Raw genomic sequence first — 22,500 nt, 5'->3', positions numbered from 1 at the left:
GAAAATCAGTAAATCTCATGAGCTTAAGCAAAGTTCACGTTGTAGAAGTTGACCTTTAAAGATCGGAAGAAGTGTTTTTAAAACAGTGCCAGACAAAGCAAGAAAGAACAATGCAAAAAAAAAAAAAATGCATCAAAAAAAATTCAGCCTGTCTGAGGTTCGATTCCCAGTCAAGGCAAGCAGAAAATTTTTAATCGTTATTTTCTTGTATTTTTTTCTTGGTTTGTCTGGCACCGTTGCAGGGTCAACTACAATGTAAACTTTACTTAACTCTCTCAAGTTCATACGCATGGAACTGGTTGGGGTTCCTACCTCCCATAGTGGGCAGGGAGGTACTTACTGTGTCTTCTATCCCCCTGTATCTGTTTTCCAACTTGCTTTCTGTCTTGTCTTAGAATGAGATTACTTGGTTTTGTCCTGACCCTGGCTGAGAGCGAAACATTCAAATGTATGGTTAGTTTTGGGAGATGATATTTTTTTCCTTGTAAATCATCTCTCTGTTATGCACTGTATTATGTTTTGTCTACATATTATATATGATTTGTAAACATTTGAGTGTGTTCCTCTTAGTGGGGACCTGTGCTTGTGTCTGGATGAGACTTTTAAGGTGATCTCAAACTAAGTACTTTGATAGTGTGCTCTTGGAATCTACATCTGTTTCCTATTTGAACCAATTCCCCTTTGTCTTCCTTTTTTCTTGGGTGCTTTAATTGTAATTCTACAACTTTTTACTATCCCATTTTCTTCCTTTTTACTGGCGCTGATATAACCTTAATGTGTTGCTAGCGCCGTAAAACCCTTAAAAACATAAAACATATGCATGGAAAATCAATGAAATTTGTTGGATTTTCAATGAGGGTGAATTCGAGAGAGTTAATCTCATGAGATTTGACGTTTAACTCTTCCTTGATTAGACACTTAGATAACCACGCCTCTAGGACAGTCGTCATACTATAAACACTGGCAGTGATTGGTTGACATATCAAACTACACAGATAACTACGTCTCTTGGACAGTCGTCATACTGTAAACACTGGCAGTGATTGGTTGACATATCAAACTACACAGATAACTACGTCTCTTGGACAGTCGTCATACTGTAAACACTGGCAGTGATTGGTTGACATATCAAACTACACAGATAACTACGTCTCTTGGACAGTCATCATACTGTAAACACTGGCAGTGATTGGTTGACATATCAAACTACACAGATAACTACGTCTCTTGGACAGTCGTCATACTGTAAACACTGGCAGTGATTGGTTGACATATCAAACTATACAGATAACTACGTCTCTAGGACAGTCGTCATACTGTAAACACTGGCAGTGATTGCTTGACATATCAAACTACACAGATAACTACGCCTCTCAGACAGTCGTCATACTGTAAACACTGGCAGTGATTGGTTGACATATCAAACTATACAGATAACTACGTCTCTAGGACAGTCGTCATACTGTAAACACTGGCAGTGATTGCTTGACATATCAAACTACACAGATAACTACGCCTCTCAGACAGTCGTCATACTGTAAACACAGGCAGTGATTGGTTGACATATCAAACTACACAGATAACCACGCCTCTAGGACAGTCATCATACTGTAAACACTGGCAGTGATTGGTTGACATATCAAACTACACAGATAACTACGTCTCTTGGACAGTCGTCATACTGTAAACACTGGCAGTGATTGGTTGACATATCAAACTACACAGATAACTACGTCTCTTGGACAGTCATCATACTGTAAACACTGGCAGTGATTGGTTGACATATCAAACTACACAGAGAATTACGTCTCTTGGACAGTCGTCATACTGTAAACACTGGCAGTGATTGGTTGACATATCAAACTACACAGATAACTACGTCTCTTGGACAGTCGTCATACTGTAAACACTGGCAGTGATTGGTTGACATATCAAACTACACAGATAACTACGTCTCTTGGACAGTCGTCATACTGTAAACACTGGCAGTGATTGGTTGACATATCAAACTACACAGATAACTACGTCTCTTGGACAGTCATCATACTGTAAACACTGGCAGTGATTGGTTGACATATCAAACTACACAGATAACTACGTCTCTTGGACAGTCGTCATACTGTAAACACTGGCAGTGATTGGTTGACATATCAAACTACACAGATAACTACGCCTCTTGGACAGTCATCATACTGTAAACACTGGCAGTGATTGGTTGGCATATCAAACTACACAGATAACTACGTCTCTTGGACAGTCATCATACTGTAAACACTGGCAGTGATTGGTTGACATATCAAACTACACAGATAACTACGTTTCTTGGACAGTCGTCATACTGTAAACACTGGCAGTGATTGGTTGACATATCAAACTACACAGATAACCACGTCTCTTGGACAGTCGTCATACTGTAAACACTGGCAGTGATTGGTTGACATATCAAACTACACAGATAACTACGTCTCTTGGACAGTCGTCATACTGTAAACACTGGCAGTGATTGGTTGACATATCAAACTACACAGATAACTACGTCTCTTGGACAGTCGTCATACTGTAAACACTGGCAGTGATTGGTTGACATATCAAACTACACAGGATTTACTATCAATGGTATGTGTCTTTATAAAATACCCACCATTCTACTGCTTGATCAATAGAACCAACACAGAGAACTATATGTAATTTCAAACGTTTATAATATGATCGAGAAAATTTTTTGATAACTGGTCACCCATCTGACGGTATAAAAATAATAACGATCAGAAAGAGGTTGATTTCATTCAAGTTATAGTTTATAAACAACCAACTATGCTTGTCCGAGCACGTGTGAAGGTGTATCACACATTACATGTTTTTGATTGGTTAGTAAAACATGAATGGAAAACATGGGTGTCCGTTTTCCGGTTCATGCCGGAATTCCGGTTCCGCGATATCTCGAAGTCAAATATCTCTGGTTTCAGTGGGGGCTGAGTGATGGGCCCAAGCTGGTGTCCATCACTAAATTTTTCAAAAAATGTTGAGGGAGTACCTCTGGCACTCTCTGTCTTGTCTCTCTCTCTGTTCTTTGGCTCCCCTAGAGAGAGACAACTGCACTGTGAGTATTTCACTATTTCACTATAAGTTGGTTTTAAAATCAAATTAATTTCCTCATTGTGTCAATATGTTTGCTGTGTAATCGTTTAGTAATGTTATAAAAACGGTGATGAAATAAGAGTAAAGTTTAGGTCGCATTTTCAGTAGGAACATTTTCAGGGTCGAGATTTTAGTTTCAGGTTTCAGCACTTCTTCCTGCTGGCACCCATGATGGAAAAGAACAAAATTGTTCAATTTTATATTCGTGCTAACATGAGAGAGTTTAATAAATTCTACCTCATTCATTACGAGTCCTTGGAATGTTTTATATTAATCTGAAATCGCATGATTATTGTTATTAAGAGAAGGACCCGTTAGTGCTCGGAATACATCGGGATGCAGTCGTATAAAACTTCATACTGTTATTTTATTAGATAATTACACTATTCTTTGTTCTCATTTGTTTATGTCTTCTTTTCTTTCAAATTTTTGGAACCCATTTAATATACAATTTAAAACTCTGTATTTTGCTTAAATGTATGACTATTGTTTAAAAATTGCAATGTTATTCGATAAGACGAATATCTTATGCAAGATTTTAAAGCTGCACAAAATATATTTAAAAAAAAATAAATTATGGCCTTCGGTGCGACATTGTTAGATGCTATCCACTAGGAATTCCTTGAAGGAAGATAATCCAACAAACAAAGAACGTGTGGAGTCGATGCCAACAGAAATCATCTTTGTTGTCCATTCAAAGTGAGCAATAGGGTTCAACAGCAGTGACATCACTTCCCTTGTAATGTAGCATAGTAACTTAGTAACTGGTTCTCAACTATCGGAACAATGGTGGACACCATAATCTCCATACCCGCCCTATGAAATATGAACATATCAGTGTATCCAGGGAAGAAAAACATTATAAATCTGATCATGTTTTGACTTTTATACATTCTGATCACATGACATGTGAGAAAGTTTTAGCCAGCATGAAGAATAAAGAGTACCGATTTTCTTTGTTTAGAACCAAGCTGTTGGTTGCTGGGCGGATGTGACATCAGACTATTGAATCCTATTGTTTATCTTCTCCACTTTACAGAATAAAGCCCCTTCTCACCCCAGAGGAAACGGTTGAGGCAGCCGTTGACGGAATGCTTAGGAACTATGACATCATCACTGTGCCCTGGGACTTCTTTTATGCCTTTAAAATTGCGACGTGAGTCTATGATTTCTGTTTAGAGTTTTTTTTTATAGAATTCAATGGATGTTGTTTAGACAACCTAGCCATCCTCTCTCTCTCTCTCTCTCTCTCTCTCTCTCTCTCTCTCTCTCTCTCTCTCTCTCTCTCTCTCTCTCTCTCTCTCTCTCTCTCTCTTCTTCTCTCTCCTCTCTTTCTTCTCTCTCTCTCTCTCTCTCTCTCTCTCTCTCTCTCTCTCTTTCTCTTCTCTCTCTCTCTTTCTCTCTCTCTCTCTCTCTCTCTCTCTCTCTCTCTCTCTCTCTCTCTCTCTCTCTCTCTCTCTCTCTCTCTCCTCTATCTCTCTTTATGTGGCTATGTGGTTTCGCATTCAGATCGGAAGGTCCTGGGTTCGAGCCTCGCTCGGCGCATAATTGAATCCTTGGAAAAGGCTCTTTCTTCACATTCTCTCATCGTACTTAGTTGTAAAATGAGTAACTGGTCATAAACAGCATTGTCTCTGTCTGAAAATAAATAGTATTATCACCTAACAGGTGTCATGTCTCATTCTACATGTTGCATGTTGCTGCTGGTCAGGGACCCTTTGTAAAGCGTGTTGAGCACGTTTAGTGAATATTGCACTATATAAAAGCTCAATTATTTTTTTTTATATAATGTAATTCTGTTCTGGTTTTGTAACACAAACTTTAACAGAGCTGTTGTGATAGAATGTCAACAGATACAAGGATAAACTCTGACTCTCTGGGTCTTATTAGGCCCATGGAGCCAGAGTTCATCCTGGTTTCTATAGCATGAAACAGACAATAGCAATTGCTCACTACCCTTTGGATAGGATGCTAGTCTATTGCAAAGTACTTTCAGCAATATCTACCAGACCTAGCTATCCAATCACTGCTGGGTGGACAAGGGAGTCCCTTTGCATGTGAAGCGAGTGCTCTACCGACTGAGGTATTGGGACCAACCTGACTCTGATGTCATTCTAGTTTTATAGTAAAACTGGATGTGTTGTTTTCTTCCGTCAGGATTCAGACAATAATATATTAAAAAAACAAAAACAAAAAAACTTGAGCTTTTATAAAGCGCAATATCCACTTAATGTGCTCAAAGCGCTTTACAAGGGGTCCCTAACCAACAGCAACATTTAACATGTAGAGTGAGACATGACGCCTGTTAGGCAATAATACGTTTTTTTACGACAGAGACAACGCTGTTAACAGCAAGGTACTAATCTTACACCTGAGTATGGTGAGAGAATTTGAGTAAAGAGCCTTTTCCAAGGACTCAATTATGCGCCGAGCGAGGCTTGAACTCGGGAACCTTCCGATCTGAAAGCGAGTGTCATACCACTAGACCACATAACCGTACAAATATATTATAACTTTCCATTCTTTCTTTTTATCCTTAGGTTGTTGCCCAGAAAATGTCATGGATTGCTCTTTAAGTTTGGAATCTTCAAAGTGAGTCCTCAATACAAGAAAGATGACTGATGCTGTTGTCACTAACTTCTTTGAATCCAGATTTAAGACTAATGATTCACGTGTAATCAAGGGTATTTCTTTACAGTTATCACAAGTCAGTATGTCTAAGTTATGTTACATTGAATGATATAATCAGTCGTGTGGTGAAAAGGTTTGAAATGAGATATTGCCAAGTTTAGTTAGAAGGTCAATTTTGATCAAAAATGAGTTCTTGTCATAATAAATGATTAAATCAACCCTTTTTAAAAATATATCTTCGGGGAATATCAAAGCTTAATTTCACCTCTAAATATTTTTTACAGCTAGTCAAGTTGAAAAAGTATGAAATTTGAGAACAGTTGCTGGATACCTTTCCCATGCATCTGACCATAATTTTATAAAAAATCACCCTATTTATTTAAATAAAGATTAAAATGCTCTGGGGAGCATATTTTTTCATAAAATGCAAAATCCAAAATGTTCACCTTCCGACTGATTATGTCATACACTGATACATATGAAATCTGATGGCAATTTTGTTGTTTTTTGTTTTTTTCTGTTTTGCTCATGGTACTTGAGTTTGGTTGTACCTTCACAAAAATACACCGGTTTTCCTGGGTGGGGATCCTGACCTCCCATAGCGGGCAGGGAGGTACATACTGTGTCTTCTATCCCCTTATATCTGTTATCCAACATGCTTTCTGTCTTTGTCTTGGAATGAAATTACTTGGTTTTTTCCTGGCCCTAGTCGGAGTCCTGGCTGGGAGGGAAACGGTCAAATGCATAGTTATTGTTTTGGGAGATGATATTTTTTTCCTTGTAAATCATCTCTCTGTTATGTATTATTGTATGTGTTATTTTAAATGAATAATGTAAGTATTTGAGTGTGTTCCTCTTTGTTGGATTTTGTGCTTGTGTCCGGATAAGACTTATAGGTGATATCAAACTAAGTACATTGATGGTATGTTCTTGGAATCTACATCTGATCCCTATTTGTTCCCAGTTCCCCTTTGTCTTACTTTCTCTTGGGTGCTTTAATTGTAATTCTAGAACTTTTTACTATCTCATTTTCTTCCTTTTTACTGGCGCTGATATAACCTAAATGTGTTGCAAGCGCCGTAAAACTCTTAAAAACAAAAACAAAAATACACCCGTTTTCTTGGGTGCAGCAGTCATTAATGGTGATCATTGAGGAAGGATCTTCTACAATTAGTATGATGTCTGTCACTTCCAAATCTGTCACTTCCAAAATATATAATGTGTAAATATTATTTTGAACCAAATTTCTGTCAAATTGGTTAAGAAATAGATTAATTGTCGGCATTTATAAAAACAGGTGTCACTTCTGACATGTGTCGTCATCAGTTTCCTTCATAGTTGAATTATAAATTGGTTTTTTGTATTGTGATCACATGTGTTTTGCTGTGCCTATTTTTGGGGTAAAGTAAAACTCTATAAATAATACTGTTCAATTTGTAAAAGGAAGCCAAGCCATAGAAGAAATAAAAGGTTCATTGGTTTGTTGTCATTTGTCATAAGTAACACCACAACCCCAGTCAGGGCAGATATTTCGTTCCACAAAGCAGTATTAAAGTTCAAAAGGAATTACTTCATGTTTTTGATGAATTCACCAACTTCTTGTTCAGTTGCCAGATAGCATTAATTTAAGACGATAAGTTGAATGTTGTTGTAATCACGTTTATCTTTGTTAGAAGTAAAACTTTTTGTGTGCATAGATTTTCAGAAGTGACACCAAAAGGTATTAGTAATACATCTGTCAAGTTATAATTAACTATTGAAATTATGCTTATTTAAATTTATGACACGAAGATCATTGTTGTCACATGGAGTGGGGAACACCTGACCAATGCATTGCTACAAGTACTTATTTTATAGACCCATTCATATGGCCTTGCCCGAGAGAAAGCGTCCCTGCACATGCGCAATCACTTAAAAAGTGAACTCTGCAAGCAATCGTCGTTTTTTCATTCTCTTGGATTATCTACTTATATCGATGCAGTCGTTATTTAAAATATATTATTTTGTGGTTAAATTATCATGTGATGGTTCATGGATTACAGCTGTGTTCTTAATTTATTATGATATACTGTGGAGGGTTATAGATTTTCATCGTGTCAATATTGCATGACTGGGTGGGTTCCTGACCTCCCATAGTGGGCAGGGAGGTACATACTGTGTCTTCTATCCCCCTTTGTTTTCCAACATGCTTTATGTCTTGTCTTAGAATGAGATTACTTGGTTTTGTCCTGACCCTGGCCGGATACCCTGGCTGAGAGGGAAACATTCAAATGTATGGTTAGTTTTGGGAGATGATATTTTTTTCCTTGTTTTCTTCATTTTTAACATTTGAGTTCTAAACATTTGAGTGTATTCCTCTTAGTGGGATCTTGTGCTGGTGTCTTGGTGAAACTTTTAGGTGATCTCAAACTAAGTACATTGATAGTGTACTCTTGGAATCTACATCTGTTCCCAATTTGAACCATTCACATTTATCTTAATTTTTCCTTAAGTCCTTTTAATTGTAAATCTAGAATGTTTCTATCCAAATTTCCTCCTTTTTACTGGCGCTGATATGACTTAAACGTGTTACAAGTGCTGTAAAAACCTTAAAAACAAACAAAACAAGCTTTATTATAATTTCCTGATTTTATCATACGAGTTATGTCCCCTATTCATACTTTTCCATTTCAAAAAGTCTATTTTTATCTTGATATTTAAAGTCCACTTTAGAATACTTAAACTTAAAATGAGATTTGTATTTATATGTAGCTTTAACTCTTTTCATTCTGTCTTCATTAATTCACACTATAATGATTTAATAGTTGGATCTTGTATTCTATTCTGATATCTGGGTGGGGATCCTGACCTCCCATAGCGGGCAGGGAGGTACATACTGTGTCTTCTATCTCCTTACATCTGTTTTCTAACATGCTTTCTGTCTTTGTCTTGGAATGAGGTTACTTGGTTTTGTCCTGGCCCTTTCCGGAGTCCTGGCTGGGAGGGAAACAGTCAAATGCATAGTTATTGTTTTGTGAGATGATATTTTTTTCCTTGTAAATCATCTCTCTGTTATGTATTATTATGTTTGTTATTTTTAGTGTATAATGTAAGCATTTGAGTGTATTCCTCTCTGTTGGATTTTGTGCTTGTGTCCAGATGAGACTTATAGGTGATCTCAAACTAAGTACATTGGTGATATGCTCTTGGAATCTACATCTGATCCCTATTTGTTCCCAGTTCCCCTATGTCTTACTTTTTCTTGGGTGCTTTGATTGTAATTCTAGAACTTTTTACTATCCCGTTTTCTTCCTTTTTACTGGCGCTGATATAACCTAAATGTGTTGCAAGCGCCGTAAAACCCTTAAAAACAAACAAAAAACAAACTATTCTGATATACAGTCCAATCCGGTTAATCGCAACACTTTAGGAACAGCAAAAACGTTGCGATTAACCCAAGTTGAGTTTTCTGTCCACTTGCAACATTTTCCCTTCGAGTTTGCACGGGCTTGGGACAGACCATGGCTTTGGTATCTTTGGTCGATTTCAGATAAAAATGAAAGGGCACAGTTTTCACTACCGCTTGTTGTAAGTTTTTAAAGTAATTTTGATGTTTTGACCACTGATCAGTTTCATACCATATATGGTAAACTCAAATCAATTGTGACCCATCGTCTCAAAACGGTCTTATGTCGGAACGAACCAAATGCTTAACAGCCGAATTAAATGTTTAACTGGTCAAAAATATAAATTGTTGGCATTAGCACCCTAAAATATGGTATCCATTCGCCTAAATCAAACATACAAACTCAACACAAGTCTGATATTTCTGGCTATAAATTCAATTTTCAACATATTAACCATCCCGACTTAATACCGTTTTGAGGCGAAGGGTCACAATTATTGTAAACATTGTTCTTAGTCCACCACAGTCTGAGCAATTTAATTGAAACAAAAACCATATGGCAGCCCTGTATTGATTGTGACGAGCTGCTTTGATGCAGGCCGACTGGGTGGGGTTCTCGACCTCCACAGTGGGCAGGGTGGTACTTACCGTGTCTTCTATCCCCTTATATCTGTTTTCCAACATGCTTTCTGTCTTTGTCTTGGTATGAGATTGCTTGGTTTTGTCCCGACCCTGGCCGGAGTCCTAGCTGGGAGGGAAACAGTCAAATGCACAGTTATTGTTTTGGGAGATGATATTTTTTCCTTGTAAATCATCTCTCTGTTATGTATTATTATATTTGTTATTTTTAATGTATAATGAAATGTAAGCATTTGAGTGTATTCCTCTTTGTTGGATCTTGTGCTTGTGTCTGGGTGAGACTTATAGATGATCTCAGACTAAGTACATTGATCGTATGCTCTTGGAATCTACATCTGATCTATATTTGTTCCCAATTCCCCTTTGTCTTACTTTCTCTTGGGTGCTTTAATTGTAAATCTGGATCTCTCTACTATCCCATTTTCTTCCTTTTTACTGGCGCTGATATATCCTAAATGTGTTGCAAGCGCCGTGAAACCCTTAAAAACAAAAACAAAACATTCAAGCCGACATCTTATTCAGATTTGATTGGCTTTCACTCTTTTGTTCTCAGGTGCTTCATTATTTAGGCTTCTAAACGTGTATTATCTGTTAAGAGTCAATTAGAAATGAGCCGTGATGAGAGACAATACGCCCTTACCAAACCCGTTGGTCACAATGCACAGTTGTCGATCCCAAAACAAAGGATATTGCTCAGTCTCTCCTTACAACTGTCATTGTCTACCTGTTGTCTAGACAATGCCCAGCCCCCTTGTCTCCTATCTAATGGTCAAGATGACCTCACGATCCCATACTGCAATGCCCCATCCTATTTTGTGTCTAATAGAGTGGTGACACACTTCTTTAGCATTAAACCCCGCCCACTCTCAATTCTTCAACCTGTCATGATTTCACTCCTGATGATATTTAATCATGAGGTTTTGTTTGATTAATTTTTTTAATTTGCCAGTTTTTGAGGTCGAAAATTTGTTGCGATTATCCAAAGTTTGTTGCAATTGACCAGTGACTTTTACATATGTGACCCTCCGTCTCAAAACGGTATTATGACGGGATGATTCAGACCCCATAAAGTGAATTTAGAGATAGAATGATGAGAAATTGGACCTTAGAACTTTTTGTAAAGCAAGAACCAGTATTTATACTCCAGCATGACGTACAGAAATTGAACCCAAGTTTGATATTTGTGGCAAAGAATTCAATTTCCCTTACCGAGGGGATCCCGACATAATACCGCTTTGACACGGTGGGTCACATATAATTAATTCCATTTCTTGGGAAATGTGACGATTAACTGAGTTTCGATTATCCGGAGTAGACTATATTACTTGTGTGTGTGTGTGTGTGTATGTGTGTGTTTTATTATTCCTTTACTTAATTAATGTAATGATTTTAATTTTTTTGTATATCATCCCCTTGTGTTGTCCCAATCTATTTGTGTTTCTGCCTCTGGGCAGGTCATGTCATACAAGAGGCCCAGTGTGGGTAAAAGGAACGGCTGCGAGGCCCAGTGTGGGTAAAAGGAACGACCGCGAGGCCCAGTGTGGGTAAAAGGAACGGCCGCGAGGCCCAGTGTGGGTAAAGGACCGCCGCGAGGTCCAGTGTGGGTAAAAGGAACGGCTACGAGGCCCAGTGTGAGTTAAAGGAACGGCCGCGAGGCCCAGTGTGGGTAATAGGAACGGCCGCGAGGCCCAGTGTGGATAAAAGGAACGGCTGCGAGGCCCAGTGTGGGTAAAAGGAACGGCCGCGAGGCCCAGTGTGGGTAAAAGGAACGGCCGCGAGGCCCAGTGTGGGTAAAAGGAACGGCCGCGAGGTCCAGTGTGGGTAAAAGGAACGGCCGCGAGGCCCAGTGTGGGTAAAGGAACGGCCTCCATAAAATTTATAATTGTAATTATTTCTAAGAATAGGCTTCGTAGAGTCTGTCGAGGCTCGTACATTCCTAGTTTGTACATATGTCTCTTGAAGACCTGAGATGCACATTCCTCCCACCAAATCCAAGCATCGGTAACACACTTTATAGTCACCTGGAACAACTAAAAAAGATGTCTAACTTCTACGTCATGGCACAAGACCTTAGGGCTAGAGCTCAGGTGGTCACTGGTTCGGATAAAAATAAGTACATATGTCTCTAACGAGCTTTTGATGTAGTCAGGTGCGTCATCATTCATTTAGGCTTCTAAAGCCAAACAGAGTAATTTTTAAAAAATGATGTGGCAAAGCAATTTATTGAATGTTTATATTCATATTTGCAGTCCCAAGAGCTTAGTTGATAGAGCACTCACTTCACATGCAAAGGGACTGTGTTCAATCCCCGCGTACAGTTGAGATTTATATCTGACCCCCTCTGTCTACCCAGCAGTGATTGGGCTGCTGGGACTGTTAGATTTGGTGGAAAGTATTTTGTAATAGATTAACATCCTAAAAGGACAGCAACCGAATGTATTATCCATTTCACGCTTTAGAGACCGGGATAAACTCCGGCTCCACGAGCTGCTGCTGCTCTGAAGGGCTACTTTTTAAAAATGTAAATGGTGCTGCTCAAAGCTCGAAGAAATAAATAACAATGTGAAATTGAATGTAAGCTTCTATTTAATATACGAAAACAGATAAAATGGACGTTTCAGGTTTTCCCTTTATCAACAAAACAAGATGGTTGAAACACTACAGACGAATGAGATAATGTGGTAGTGGTGTTGTTTCATCTTAACAGATACCACTACCACATTATCTCATTCATCTGTAGTGTTTCATCCATCCTGTTTTGTTGATAAAGGGGAAACCCGAAACGTCCATTTTTATATGTTTTCGTATATTAAATTGAAGCATACATTCAATTTCACACTGTTATTTACTTAGCTCTTGTTTTATCATTGCGGCTATGTGGTCTAGTGGTCTGACACTCGCTTGCGGATCAGAAGGTCCTGGGTTCGAGCCTCGCTCGGCGCATAGTTGAGTCCTTGGAGAAGGCTCTTTACTCACATTCTCTCACCGTACTCAGGTGTAAAATGAGTACCTGGCCGTTAACAGCGTTGTCTCTGTCCCAAAAATTTGTAATATCGCCTGACAGGCGTCATGTCTCGTCCTACATGTTATGTGTTGCTGTTGGCCAGGGACCCCTTGTAAAGCGCTTTGAGCACGTTTAGTGGATATTGCTCTATATAAAAGCTCAAGCTTGTTTGTTTTTTTATTTTTTTTAAACAAATCATATAATGGTTGTGCTCTAAGGTGTATTATTATGTACAATTATGTCGAAGACAGCTTGCAGTGGAAGTTGTTTATTTATTTATTTACTTACTTTGTTTTGTTTGTTTACTTTTGGGTCTGTTTAAAAAAAATTCTTACGGAAGTATGAGTTGTGAAATTGATTTATTACTGATTTTTTATTTACGAAAAAAAAAAATAAATAAATAAATAACTCGCCTATTTTTTGGTTAATTCTATATCAGAATGTAAACATGGTACATAGGAATGCTGAATAATTAATTTTTTATTTATTTATTCAGAATGTTGTTGTTTTTTTTTTTGTTTTTTTTTTTTTTGTTTTTGTTTTTTGTTATTTTAATTCGTTTTGCTATTGTTGTAATGGACAATACTTTGCGTTGGTTTGAGAGTATTTCCATTACGAAAACGAGGCCATAACAATTTGGGTTGTCAGACCTTCAACCCTTCTGTTCTTTTTTTTAATTTTCTGCCTATTATTTTCATAAAGAATAATATTACTGTTTGATGCCTTATATTTCTATTACTATTATAAGTCGCTCATGCTTTTTACCTTGATCTTTTTGTTAGTATGTTTTGTTTTTAAATGTTATTTCCGGATCCTAAAGATGCCATATTGTTGTCTACATTGAAATAAAATTGAGATCAAACTTGTCACCCAGCTCTTGTTTTATCATTGCAGCGTTCACACATCATTTACTGGGTGGGGTCCCTGACCTTCCATAGTGGACACAGTTTTTTCTATCCCATTTTCTTCCTTTTTTATTGGCGCTGATTGACCTTAATCTGTTGCAAGTGCCGTAAAATAATCCTTAAACACACTGACCCCGTGTTTTTTTGCAAAAGTTTTGCAGGTTTCTAATTATGTTGTATCACACCTAACAACAAACCACATGTAACCCTGTAATAAAATATCCCCGTGGAATTACGCAATTTCAAACTCAAAATTGTGCAAAATTATGGGTAAAAAAATGGCAAGTTTTGCCAGAAATTATGCTAATTTGAAAATAGGCACAAAGCTGGGAAAACAAAATTATAATAAAAAATCTTCATCACCACTGGGAACGCAAATTTCGCAACAAAAAAAAAAAAAAATAAATAAATAAAAAAAAAAAAATACGCTAGTTTAAAAGCTCATTCTTGAATAAATCTATGACAGAATCTCATTAGAAAAAGAAAAAAAGATTCATAATATTAGTTCATATTGACAGGATCCTGTGACCAACTGTACAAGATTTCTATGATTTAAATCGGCTTTGATCTTACGTGGGTTGGCACTCGGCACTGGCCTAAGGGTCTAAGGTTCCAGTCCTGTTGTGAGTGGAGCAAAGATTAGTTCTAGTGCGGCTATGTGGTCTTGTGGTATCACACTCGCCTTCGGATCCGAAGGTCCTGGTTTCGAGCCTCGCTCGGTGCATAGTTGAGTCCTTGGAAAAAAAGCTCTTTACTCACATTCTCTCACCGTACTCAGGTGAGTACCTGGCGGTTAACAGCGTTGTCTCTGTCGGAAAAAATGTAATATCACCCAACGGGCGTCATGTCTCGTTCTTCATGTTATTTGTTACTGTTGGTCAGGGACCCCTTGTAAAGCGCTTTAAGCACGTTTAGTGGATATTTTAAAAAATTATGCCTTTTGCGCCACGATTTCATAAGATATCGTCGCCTAGGCATTCCACGAAGGAATATAGATAATTCAGCAAACAAGATGTCTGATGTCAACAGGAATCACCCATGTTGTCCAAGTGAGCAAATTGGGTGTTAATAATCTTGCTTAAGGAAAAAAAAACGAAAGTGCCTGAAGTGGGGCTCGAACCCGGGTCATCCGGGTCACAGTGCAATGCCTTAACCACTCGGTCACTTCGCCCCTTAGTGGATATTGCTCTATATAAAAAATCAAGTTTTTTTTCTTGAAAAAAAATCCTCTTTAATCACCTTTATCACCAAATCCAAGTGTAAAATGGATACTTGGACGGTAACAGCATTCTCTCTATCGAAAAAATCGTGATAGCGCCTTACAGGCGTCATGTCTGTCCTACATGTTAAGTGTCGCTGTTGGCTTGGGCATGGGACTCCTTGTAAATCGATTTGAGCACATTTAGGTGGATTTTCCACCATATTAAACTAATTCTTTCAACAGTGCCTAACAGGCGGATGGGTGACAGAATCGTGGAAAATTTTGGTCCCGAAATTGTTTCCTTGAGTAAGGCACTCCACACATTAACCGACTCGACATAATATGTAAATGAATATATCTGGTTATGGGCAGTGATAGTTATTGTAAAAGTGTTAGTACAAAAAAAGGACACCCAACAGGCAGCTGGTACTTTATGCAATGGACATCTTGTTCCGTAAAGCTGCTGGGAGAATAAATGCATCATTGCGATCTACTCATTTATTTATGTATTTATTTTTAACACTGTCAGAATGATGCTATTACTGTTGGGCGTCGCTGAGTCAGCATAGGTTGTCTCCTCTTACAATACGATTCAATAGTCTGATGTCACGCCGCCCGGCAACGGCGGCCATCTTGGTTCTAAACAAAGAAAATCATTATTAAAATTATTTTTCATTCTGGCTAGAAATTTTCATATGTCTTCTGATCAGAATGTGTAAAAGTCAAAACATGATCAAATTTATGTGTTTCCCCCCCCCCCCTGGATATTATTTATGCTCGCCGGAGAAATATTTCATACGGGCGTCCGCCATTGTTCAGATAGTTTAGAGCCAGTGTTACTAAGTTACCATGCGTCATTAGGAAGGAAGTGACGTTACGACTGTTGAAGAGTATTGGGGTCGATCGATTTTGTTCATGGCCATTGAGCAGATGACGAATACATGTTAAAAGAAAAACAAACAAGCACACACGTAGACAAGCACTACTTTTCACACATTATCCCATTTTACTCAGTTGTTTGTGAGCTCTTGGTCAGAGACTTCTGTGGATAAGGTAGGCTTGCTAATGCAAAGAAAAGCCAAATGGGCGACTTATACCGTATTTCAAAATGAACATAATTTATTACTTTTCTATAGCCTGTATGTAGGAGGAAAAGATGAAGCAATCACAAGCTCAATGAGACGGTGATTCGTGAAAAAAAAGCTTCTATTTCAAGTTATTTATTTCATTAAAAAAATCTTAATAAAACATTATTTATAAAATATCAAAATCATTTTAGTGATTATTAATTCAGTTAAAATGTTTTTTAAGTGGCACGCATGTTTTGATTGATAAATTCAAATACAATTTGAACACTGTATTCGCCCCAATTTCCACATCACGTTGATTGAAATTTACCTAAAATTATCTTAGTTTTTTGCCTTTTTCATTTTGCCAGGATTTTTTACTTTTAATATCAAAACTTAAAATAAAAGTCAGCTTGACAATAATTTCTTATTTTAAGCTTTTAACACTATATTTCAATTGTTTCTTAAACATTTTAAAATATGTTTATCGGTCTTCTTCTTCTTCTTCTTCTTCTTCTTCTTCTTCTTCTTCTTCTTCTTCTTCTTCTTCTTCTTCTTCTTCTTCTTCTTCTTCTTCTTCTTCTTCTTCTTCTTCTTCTTCTTCTTCTTCTTCTTAATCATCATTTGATTCCTCCGATAAATGGATGCAACCAGACAGGTCTTGGGTAATGTGATAAGGTGGTTTACAGAGGAATTTCTCTTCTCCAGGACACTGATAAGCAATGATTCTCATGCCTTCTATTTCATAGACACCTGGTGGTTTGTCTTCACAACTTGGTTTGTACCCACCATGCTCTCTTGGGATCTCCCAGAGAGGAAGACATTGGCGTTTATCTGGATGGAACAGCTGAGTCGCTCCAAGTTCATCATCGATGGGACAAAACTCTTCTCCATTTACTGATCTTTCTGAATCACATGTTGTAAAGGACGGTGACCAGAGTTTCCATGGATTTGGCCACACTCCGTCTTCTTTCCCAACACAAGACGGGTTGTGCACTTCGCATGGTATGCAATGACTCAGTGGACATCTGTTAGCCAAGTAATCGCATTTCCACGTTGCAGCAATTCTTCCCTTTCCACAATTAGCCACCTTGTAATCGACACATTTTTTCTCGTTGATGTCAAAGACATCGGGGTAATCGCATTCATTTTCGTATTTTTCGAAAAGGCTGTACACACGTGTAGATGTGTCTGAGCAGTCGTAGTATCGCTGACATGCTGTAGGGTGAGGGATCAATCTTACAGTTCCTTTTTGGCATTCTCGCTCGACATCCTCAGGGGACTCCACGATCACAACATTGGAATTTGTACACTCGTCAAGCTCCAAGCCCTTATGGACACACACGTTCACCTTGTCGCTGAATACAGTTCCGGGAGCGCATGGCATTTCAATGGGATTTCCATGAACGCATTGACAGAATTTGGCGCAATCGCTTGGGTGTGGGTGGTAGTTATCAGCACCACCTCCACACAGATTGCTCGGACAAATTGCATTGGCACCTTGGACAGCAAGGCAAAGAACCGACCCTAGAAGAAGGATGAGGAGGGATGAAGCCTTCGATTTCATGACTCTCTGGAATGAAAAAAAAATATGTGTATTTAAAGATAGATAAAGAAAATGTGATGAAGAATAATTATTTCTGCGTTAGCAAATTGATTAAATACTTGAGATTTTGCACAGTGCTTAAAGCGATTATCATTAAATTCCAAACCTACTGCAACGCTTAATCCGACAAGGTGACGATATCATGGTCCAGGTACTTATTTTACACCTGAGTGAGATGAAAAGTGTGAAAAAGGGACTTTTTTTGGGACCCAAATTTGGGCGCACCTACAGAGGAATTTGAACTCTAGGCAATAATAGCCCGAGACGTTAGAACCAAATAGAAAGCCTTTGAATTTCTACCAAACAAGCGGGATTGGCCAGCTAGTACTCAAGCAATATACAAGTTAGTAAAGTATAGATAGTTCGAAGATGACGTCACTCAGGTCTTTGCTATTGTTTTTTGCCATCCGCGTTTATGAGTAATGCTCACTAAACTGTATTAACCAGACTATAAACGTTCATGGATACACAGTTTTGTGTGTTGGCCAGTTAAACTTCCGGATGGCAATGTTGTGAACTTCTCAGCCAAGTGCATACTATATATATATATATATATATATATATATATATATATATATATATATATATATATATATATATATATATATATCATGTGCTAAAGCAGCAAAATTGTCGAGAAAAACATCAGCTAAATAAATCCAGTTTCCTGAATCCAACTGATGCTATATAAACGTATTCACATGTTCTACCCGTCACATAAATCATACCAACACAAAAATAAATAACTGTGTGTAATCATTTATAGTTTTATAGTATGCTAGAAGTAGCCTACTTCAGTTGGAAGTATAGTCCGTTTCATAATACATGATACCACATTTTGATCTGTTTCTCTCTAACCGTGTTGTGTATTGCCACGATTCTTTGCATACAGTCTTTATAAGACCTTATAAATCATAAATATGCGTAAAATAGCTTTAATGATTCTCACGCAATCGCTAATTCCTTTGATGTTTTGCGGTGCTTCATTTTGATCACCCAGAATATTACACTTTTAAAGTAACACATACAACATAACGTTATGAAGAAAATTTTCAGAATTATCGACCTTTCTACCTCAGTTTCCATACACAACAAACCAACATACATCCTTCCAGCGGCGTGGCGTATTGACGGCATATGGTGGTGCCATGATTAGAAAAAAAATTCTAATACAGTGAACACGGTTAAGAGGAGAGAGCACGACATATTAAAAACTCTCTTTTATGGAAGGGTGGGGGAGGGTCGATGGTTTCTACGAGTGGACAAAACTTACAAAAACAAATAATTCATGAAAACAACAAGCCACAACACTGAGATACAAGTCCCGTATGAAAAGGTCTTTGTAATTATTCTTTGTCCACCATTTAAAAAATTGGATTTGGTAGATAATGCCATCAATATGTTATAAATATAAATCAAAAGAGAAAAAAAAAACCTATGACAGAAATTACTTACTTTTAGTACTTGTAAAATAAATTTGCACTGCGATGATTCATCTCTGCAAATCTTTTTATAATGTGTTTATTGAAATCTGGAATGGCATCTATTTCAGCTTTGTGAATTGACAGAATCATTAATGAATTTAACCGCTCCTGTTTCATTGAATTTCGCAACAACAAAAAATTCACTCTTTTAAGGGTGCTAAAACAACGTTCAGGAGGTTAAGAAATACGATGGAAGTGGTTAAGGTCACTATAGCCTATAGATGTCCATGATTTGTAAGTGTTTGTTGTATCTGTAAAAAGTAGACAATAAAAACAAAAGACTAAACTAACTGTGAGCCATTCATGCCTGTCATACCATGTCACTGAAAAAGAGCGTTTTCGAGATTTCCACACCTGTGTTAATTCAAAATCAGTTGGTTGGTGAGGAACTAGTCTTTTTATTTCTAATTTGTCATCTAGTGTCAATCTCCCAAACGGTCGGTGAAGTAAAGAGTCAACTTGATTCATTGCAATTCATTGTTTAACAAAACAAAACTTCAAAGTATATCTCAAATAATGGAAATCAGTGGAATACGATTAATGATTGCACAAATAAAAGGTAGATTCAGATCTTAAAGCATCACAAAGAAAAAATCACTCCACTTAAGTACTTAAAAATCTAAAAACACACCAAAGTATAACTGTTGACAATCTTCGGTTTCTTTCTCTGACTGACACAAATACCCACGCACAAACACACACACACACACACACACACACACACACACACACAAATAAACACTCATACACACGTAACCATCAACTCGGCACTACAAGCAAGAAAAATTTTGGTAAATTCGTCCACAATGCTTCGTTGCTAAGAATTAGTTTATTCAGTAATCGTGAAAAAAAAGTGGGGAGTTTGATATGTCATATTTTAAAGTTTTATGATGTTTTTCTTTGCTGCTTACAAATAAACTTGACAATGATCAGTGTTTTTGACAGTTAATGTAATATTTTGGATGGCCGAAGTTACCCTACATTGGCAATTGTCTAAAATAAACGTTTTTGAACTTTGAACCTAATTTGGCGCATCCCCCCAGTCCAACGGTGGAGCTCTCAGATCCTGGCACAAGTCGAGGGGTTTTCCGCTATTTGAAGATAGTATAATTCGACCTAGTTTCTCTCTCAATCAGCTGTCGCGATACTAATGGATATAGCATTAATTGGAGCTCGGATTGCTTTGCACCACGGTGTTTGATTTAGTCACTACTTCGCGGAGCGATGTCACCAACACACGAGTCGGCGCAGTGCGTGATTCGGAATCTTGAATAGAGTGGAGACTAAAAAGGCAGTATGTTGTTGGCAAGTTGGCGAAAGACAGTGGAGTTAAAATCTCTGTTTTATTTTTCATTAAATTATGCTGTTAATGATTTTTTTAAAAAGATTGGTGCGGTGCCTGGCACCATTCGATCCAATGGCCCCACGCCACTGCATCCTTCCAATCCCTGTTTTACCCACACAATATTGTGAGTGATTTTTAGTAAAAATGAACGCGAATTTAATCTGCGCGACGCGCTGCATTTCACTTAATTTGTTGTGATGAAAATCTCTCGTGATTAACAGACGTGTAGATAGTGTGTTAATATGTCGCTAACTATATAAAGCACGTTGTTTTAAAAATATACGGTAAAACGATTTGGCAGCCATCTTGATTTTTATAGATCGTTAATAGGTCTAACTTTTGAACCAGTTGTATTTCAAATGACCAAAAATAAAAAATAAGTAGGGTCTAGTGCAATTTAAGCAATCATATCAAATTATAACGAAATGTATGTGACGGTTTTAAAGATACAAGCCAAAGAGTTGTGATCATCAATTTTGAAACGGACTAATCACCCAACAGAAGGTCTAAAAAACAATTGGATTCAATAGTCTGATGTCACGTCGCCCAGTAACGGCGGCCTTCGTGGTTCTAAACAAAGAAAATCGTTACTTTTTATTCTTCATGCTGACTAGAACTTTTCATATGTCTTGTGATCAGAATGTGTAAAAGTCAAAACATGATCAGATTTATAATGGGTTTTTACCCCCTCTGGATACGCTTTTATGCTTGTCGGAGAAATATTTCATAAGGGCGTCCGCCACTGTTCCGATAGTTTAGAGCCAGTTACTAAGCTACCATGCGTCATTACGAAGGAAGTGACGTTGCGACTGTTGAAGCGTATGACAAAGAGCCAAATGGTGTCAACTTTATTCATTCTATTGACGCTGTGCGCTTATCCAAAAAAACCCACAACATTCGCCTGCCGGATATAACGAACCAACACACAAAACTATGTGTAACCGTGAACGTTTATAGTCTGATTGATACAATTTAGTGAGTACTACTCATAAAAATGGCTGGCTAAAAACAATAACAAAGAGCTGAGTGAGTGGGCGACAATTTTGTTCTATCTATGGAGGCCTGAGCATTGTTTTCGTGAATAGATAGTATGCAGATGACGTCACTCAGGTCTTTGTTATTGTTTTTTTGCCATCCGCGTTTATGAGTAATGCTCACTGAACTGTATTAACCTGACTATAAACGTTCATGGATACACACAGTTTTGTGTGTTGGCCCGTTATACTTCCGGATGGCAATGTTATGAGCTTCTTAGACAAGCGCATACTATCTATACAAGCTAATAAGTTGAAAATAGTTAGTCATTCAGAACCAAAACCTTGTTCATGTTTTTATGACACAGTAACACATGGCCGAATGAAATCAACTTCATTTATAAATAAATGGAATGATGAAATAATTGATGTCACTTGGCTCTTTGATTTGTTTTTACACCGCTATCTGGGTGATTAGCTGTCATCCAACATATTACAAATGTTTCATGGATTGGTAAGATTGATCTGGCGGGCACAACTTGTGAATATTTTATGGAAACATGTGCACATATTTAGCAAGTCTGACAATGGGTCTGTTTTAACAAAGTTGAAATGGACAATATTTGGTTTAACCCTCTCCGTACCAACTATAGATAGTATGCAGATGACGTCACTCAGGCCTTTGTTATTGTTTTTGCCATCCGCGTTTGTGAGTTGTTCTCACTAAACTGTATTAACCAGACTATAAAAGTTTATGGTTACACAGAGTTTGTGTGTTTGTCCGTTATACTTCCGGATGGTAATGTTGTGAACTCCTTGGCCAAGCGCATTCTATCTATAGGAAAATCGTCACATTCGTTACGATACAACCAACATTTATTTTCTTATTTAAATTTCGTTTGTACATCATAAATTTTAAAGAAAATGAACACTGTGTTGTAGAGCTTGTTTTGCTAAAGAAATTATGTATCGCAAGAACTTTACTGCTATTGTGTTGTGTGCAGGTGTGTTGGGTGTGAAGTTTTGGGGAAAATCCTGGAATTGGCTGGTAAGGAGAGAGAGTTAAGAGTATTTCCATTACAACAACGAGACCCTAAAAGTTAAATTATCAGACCTGCAAA

At 37.6% G+C, this 22,500-nt stretch overlaps 2 protein-coding genes across 2 annotated transcripts in view; one reads left to right on the top strand and one right to left on the bottom strand.

Annotated features, from left to right (window-relative positions):
* The window catches only part of LOC144956604 (17-beta-hydroxysteroid dehydrogenase 13-like), a 25,469-nt gene extending 14,593 nt beyond the window's left edge, over positions 1-10,876 (top strand). Inside the window, exons 5-6 of the mRNA XM_078887214.1 lie at positions 4,178-4,294; positions 5,679-10,876. Coding sequence (XP_078743340.1) covers positions 4,178-4,294; positions 5,679-5,760 — 199 coding nt within the window. The 3' untranslated portion in view covers positions 5,761-10,876. The remainder of the gene's footprint in view (positions 1-4,177; positions 4,295-5,678) is intronic.
* Positions 10,877-15,994: 5,118 nt separating this feature from the next.
* LOC144956603 (uncharacterized) overlaps positions 15,995-22,500 on the bottom strand; it is an 8,257-nt gene continuing 1,751 nt past the window's right edge. Inside the window, exon 2 of the mRNA XM_078887213.1 lies at positions 15,995-17,543. Coding sequence (XP_078743339.1) covers positions 16,584-17,537 — 954 coding nt within the window. The 5' untranslated portion in view covers positions 17,538-17,543 and the 3' untranslated portion in view covers positions 15,995-16,583. The remainder of the gene's footprint in view (positions 17,544-22,500) is intronic.

The sequence above is a fragment of the Berghia stephanieae genome, chromosome 11 (assembly GCF_034508935.2).
Source record: "Berghia stephanieae isolate SIO BIC M18660-M18661 chromosome 11, UCSD_Bste_1.3, whole genome shotgun sequence".
In the NCBI taxonomy this organism is placed as follows: domain Eukaryota; kingdom Metazoa; phylum Mollusca; class Gastropoda; order Nudibranchia; family Aeolidiidae; genus Berghia; species Berghia stephanieae.
The sequence above is the reverse complement of the archived record's forward strand: the minus strand, read 5'-3'. Positions and strand labels throughout refer to the sequence as shown.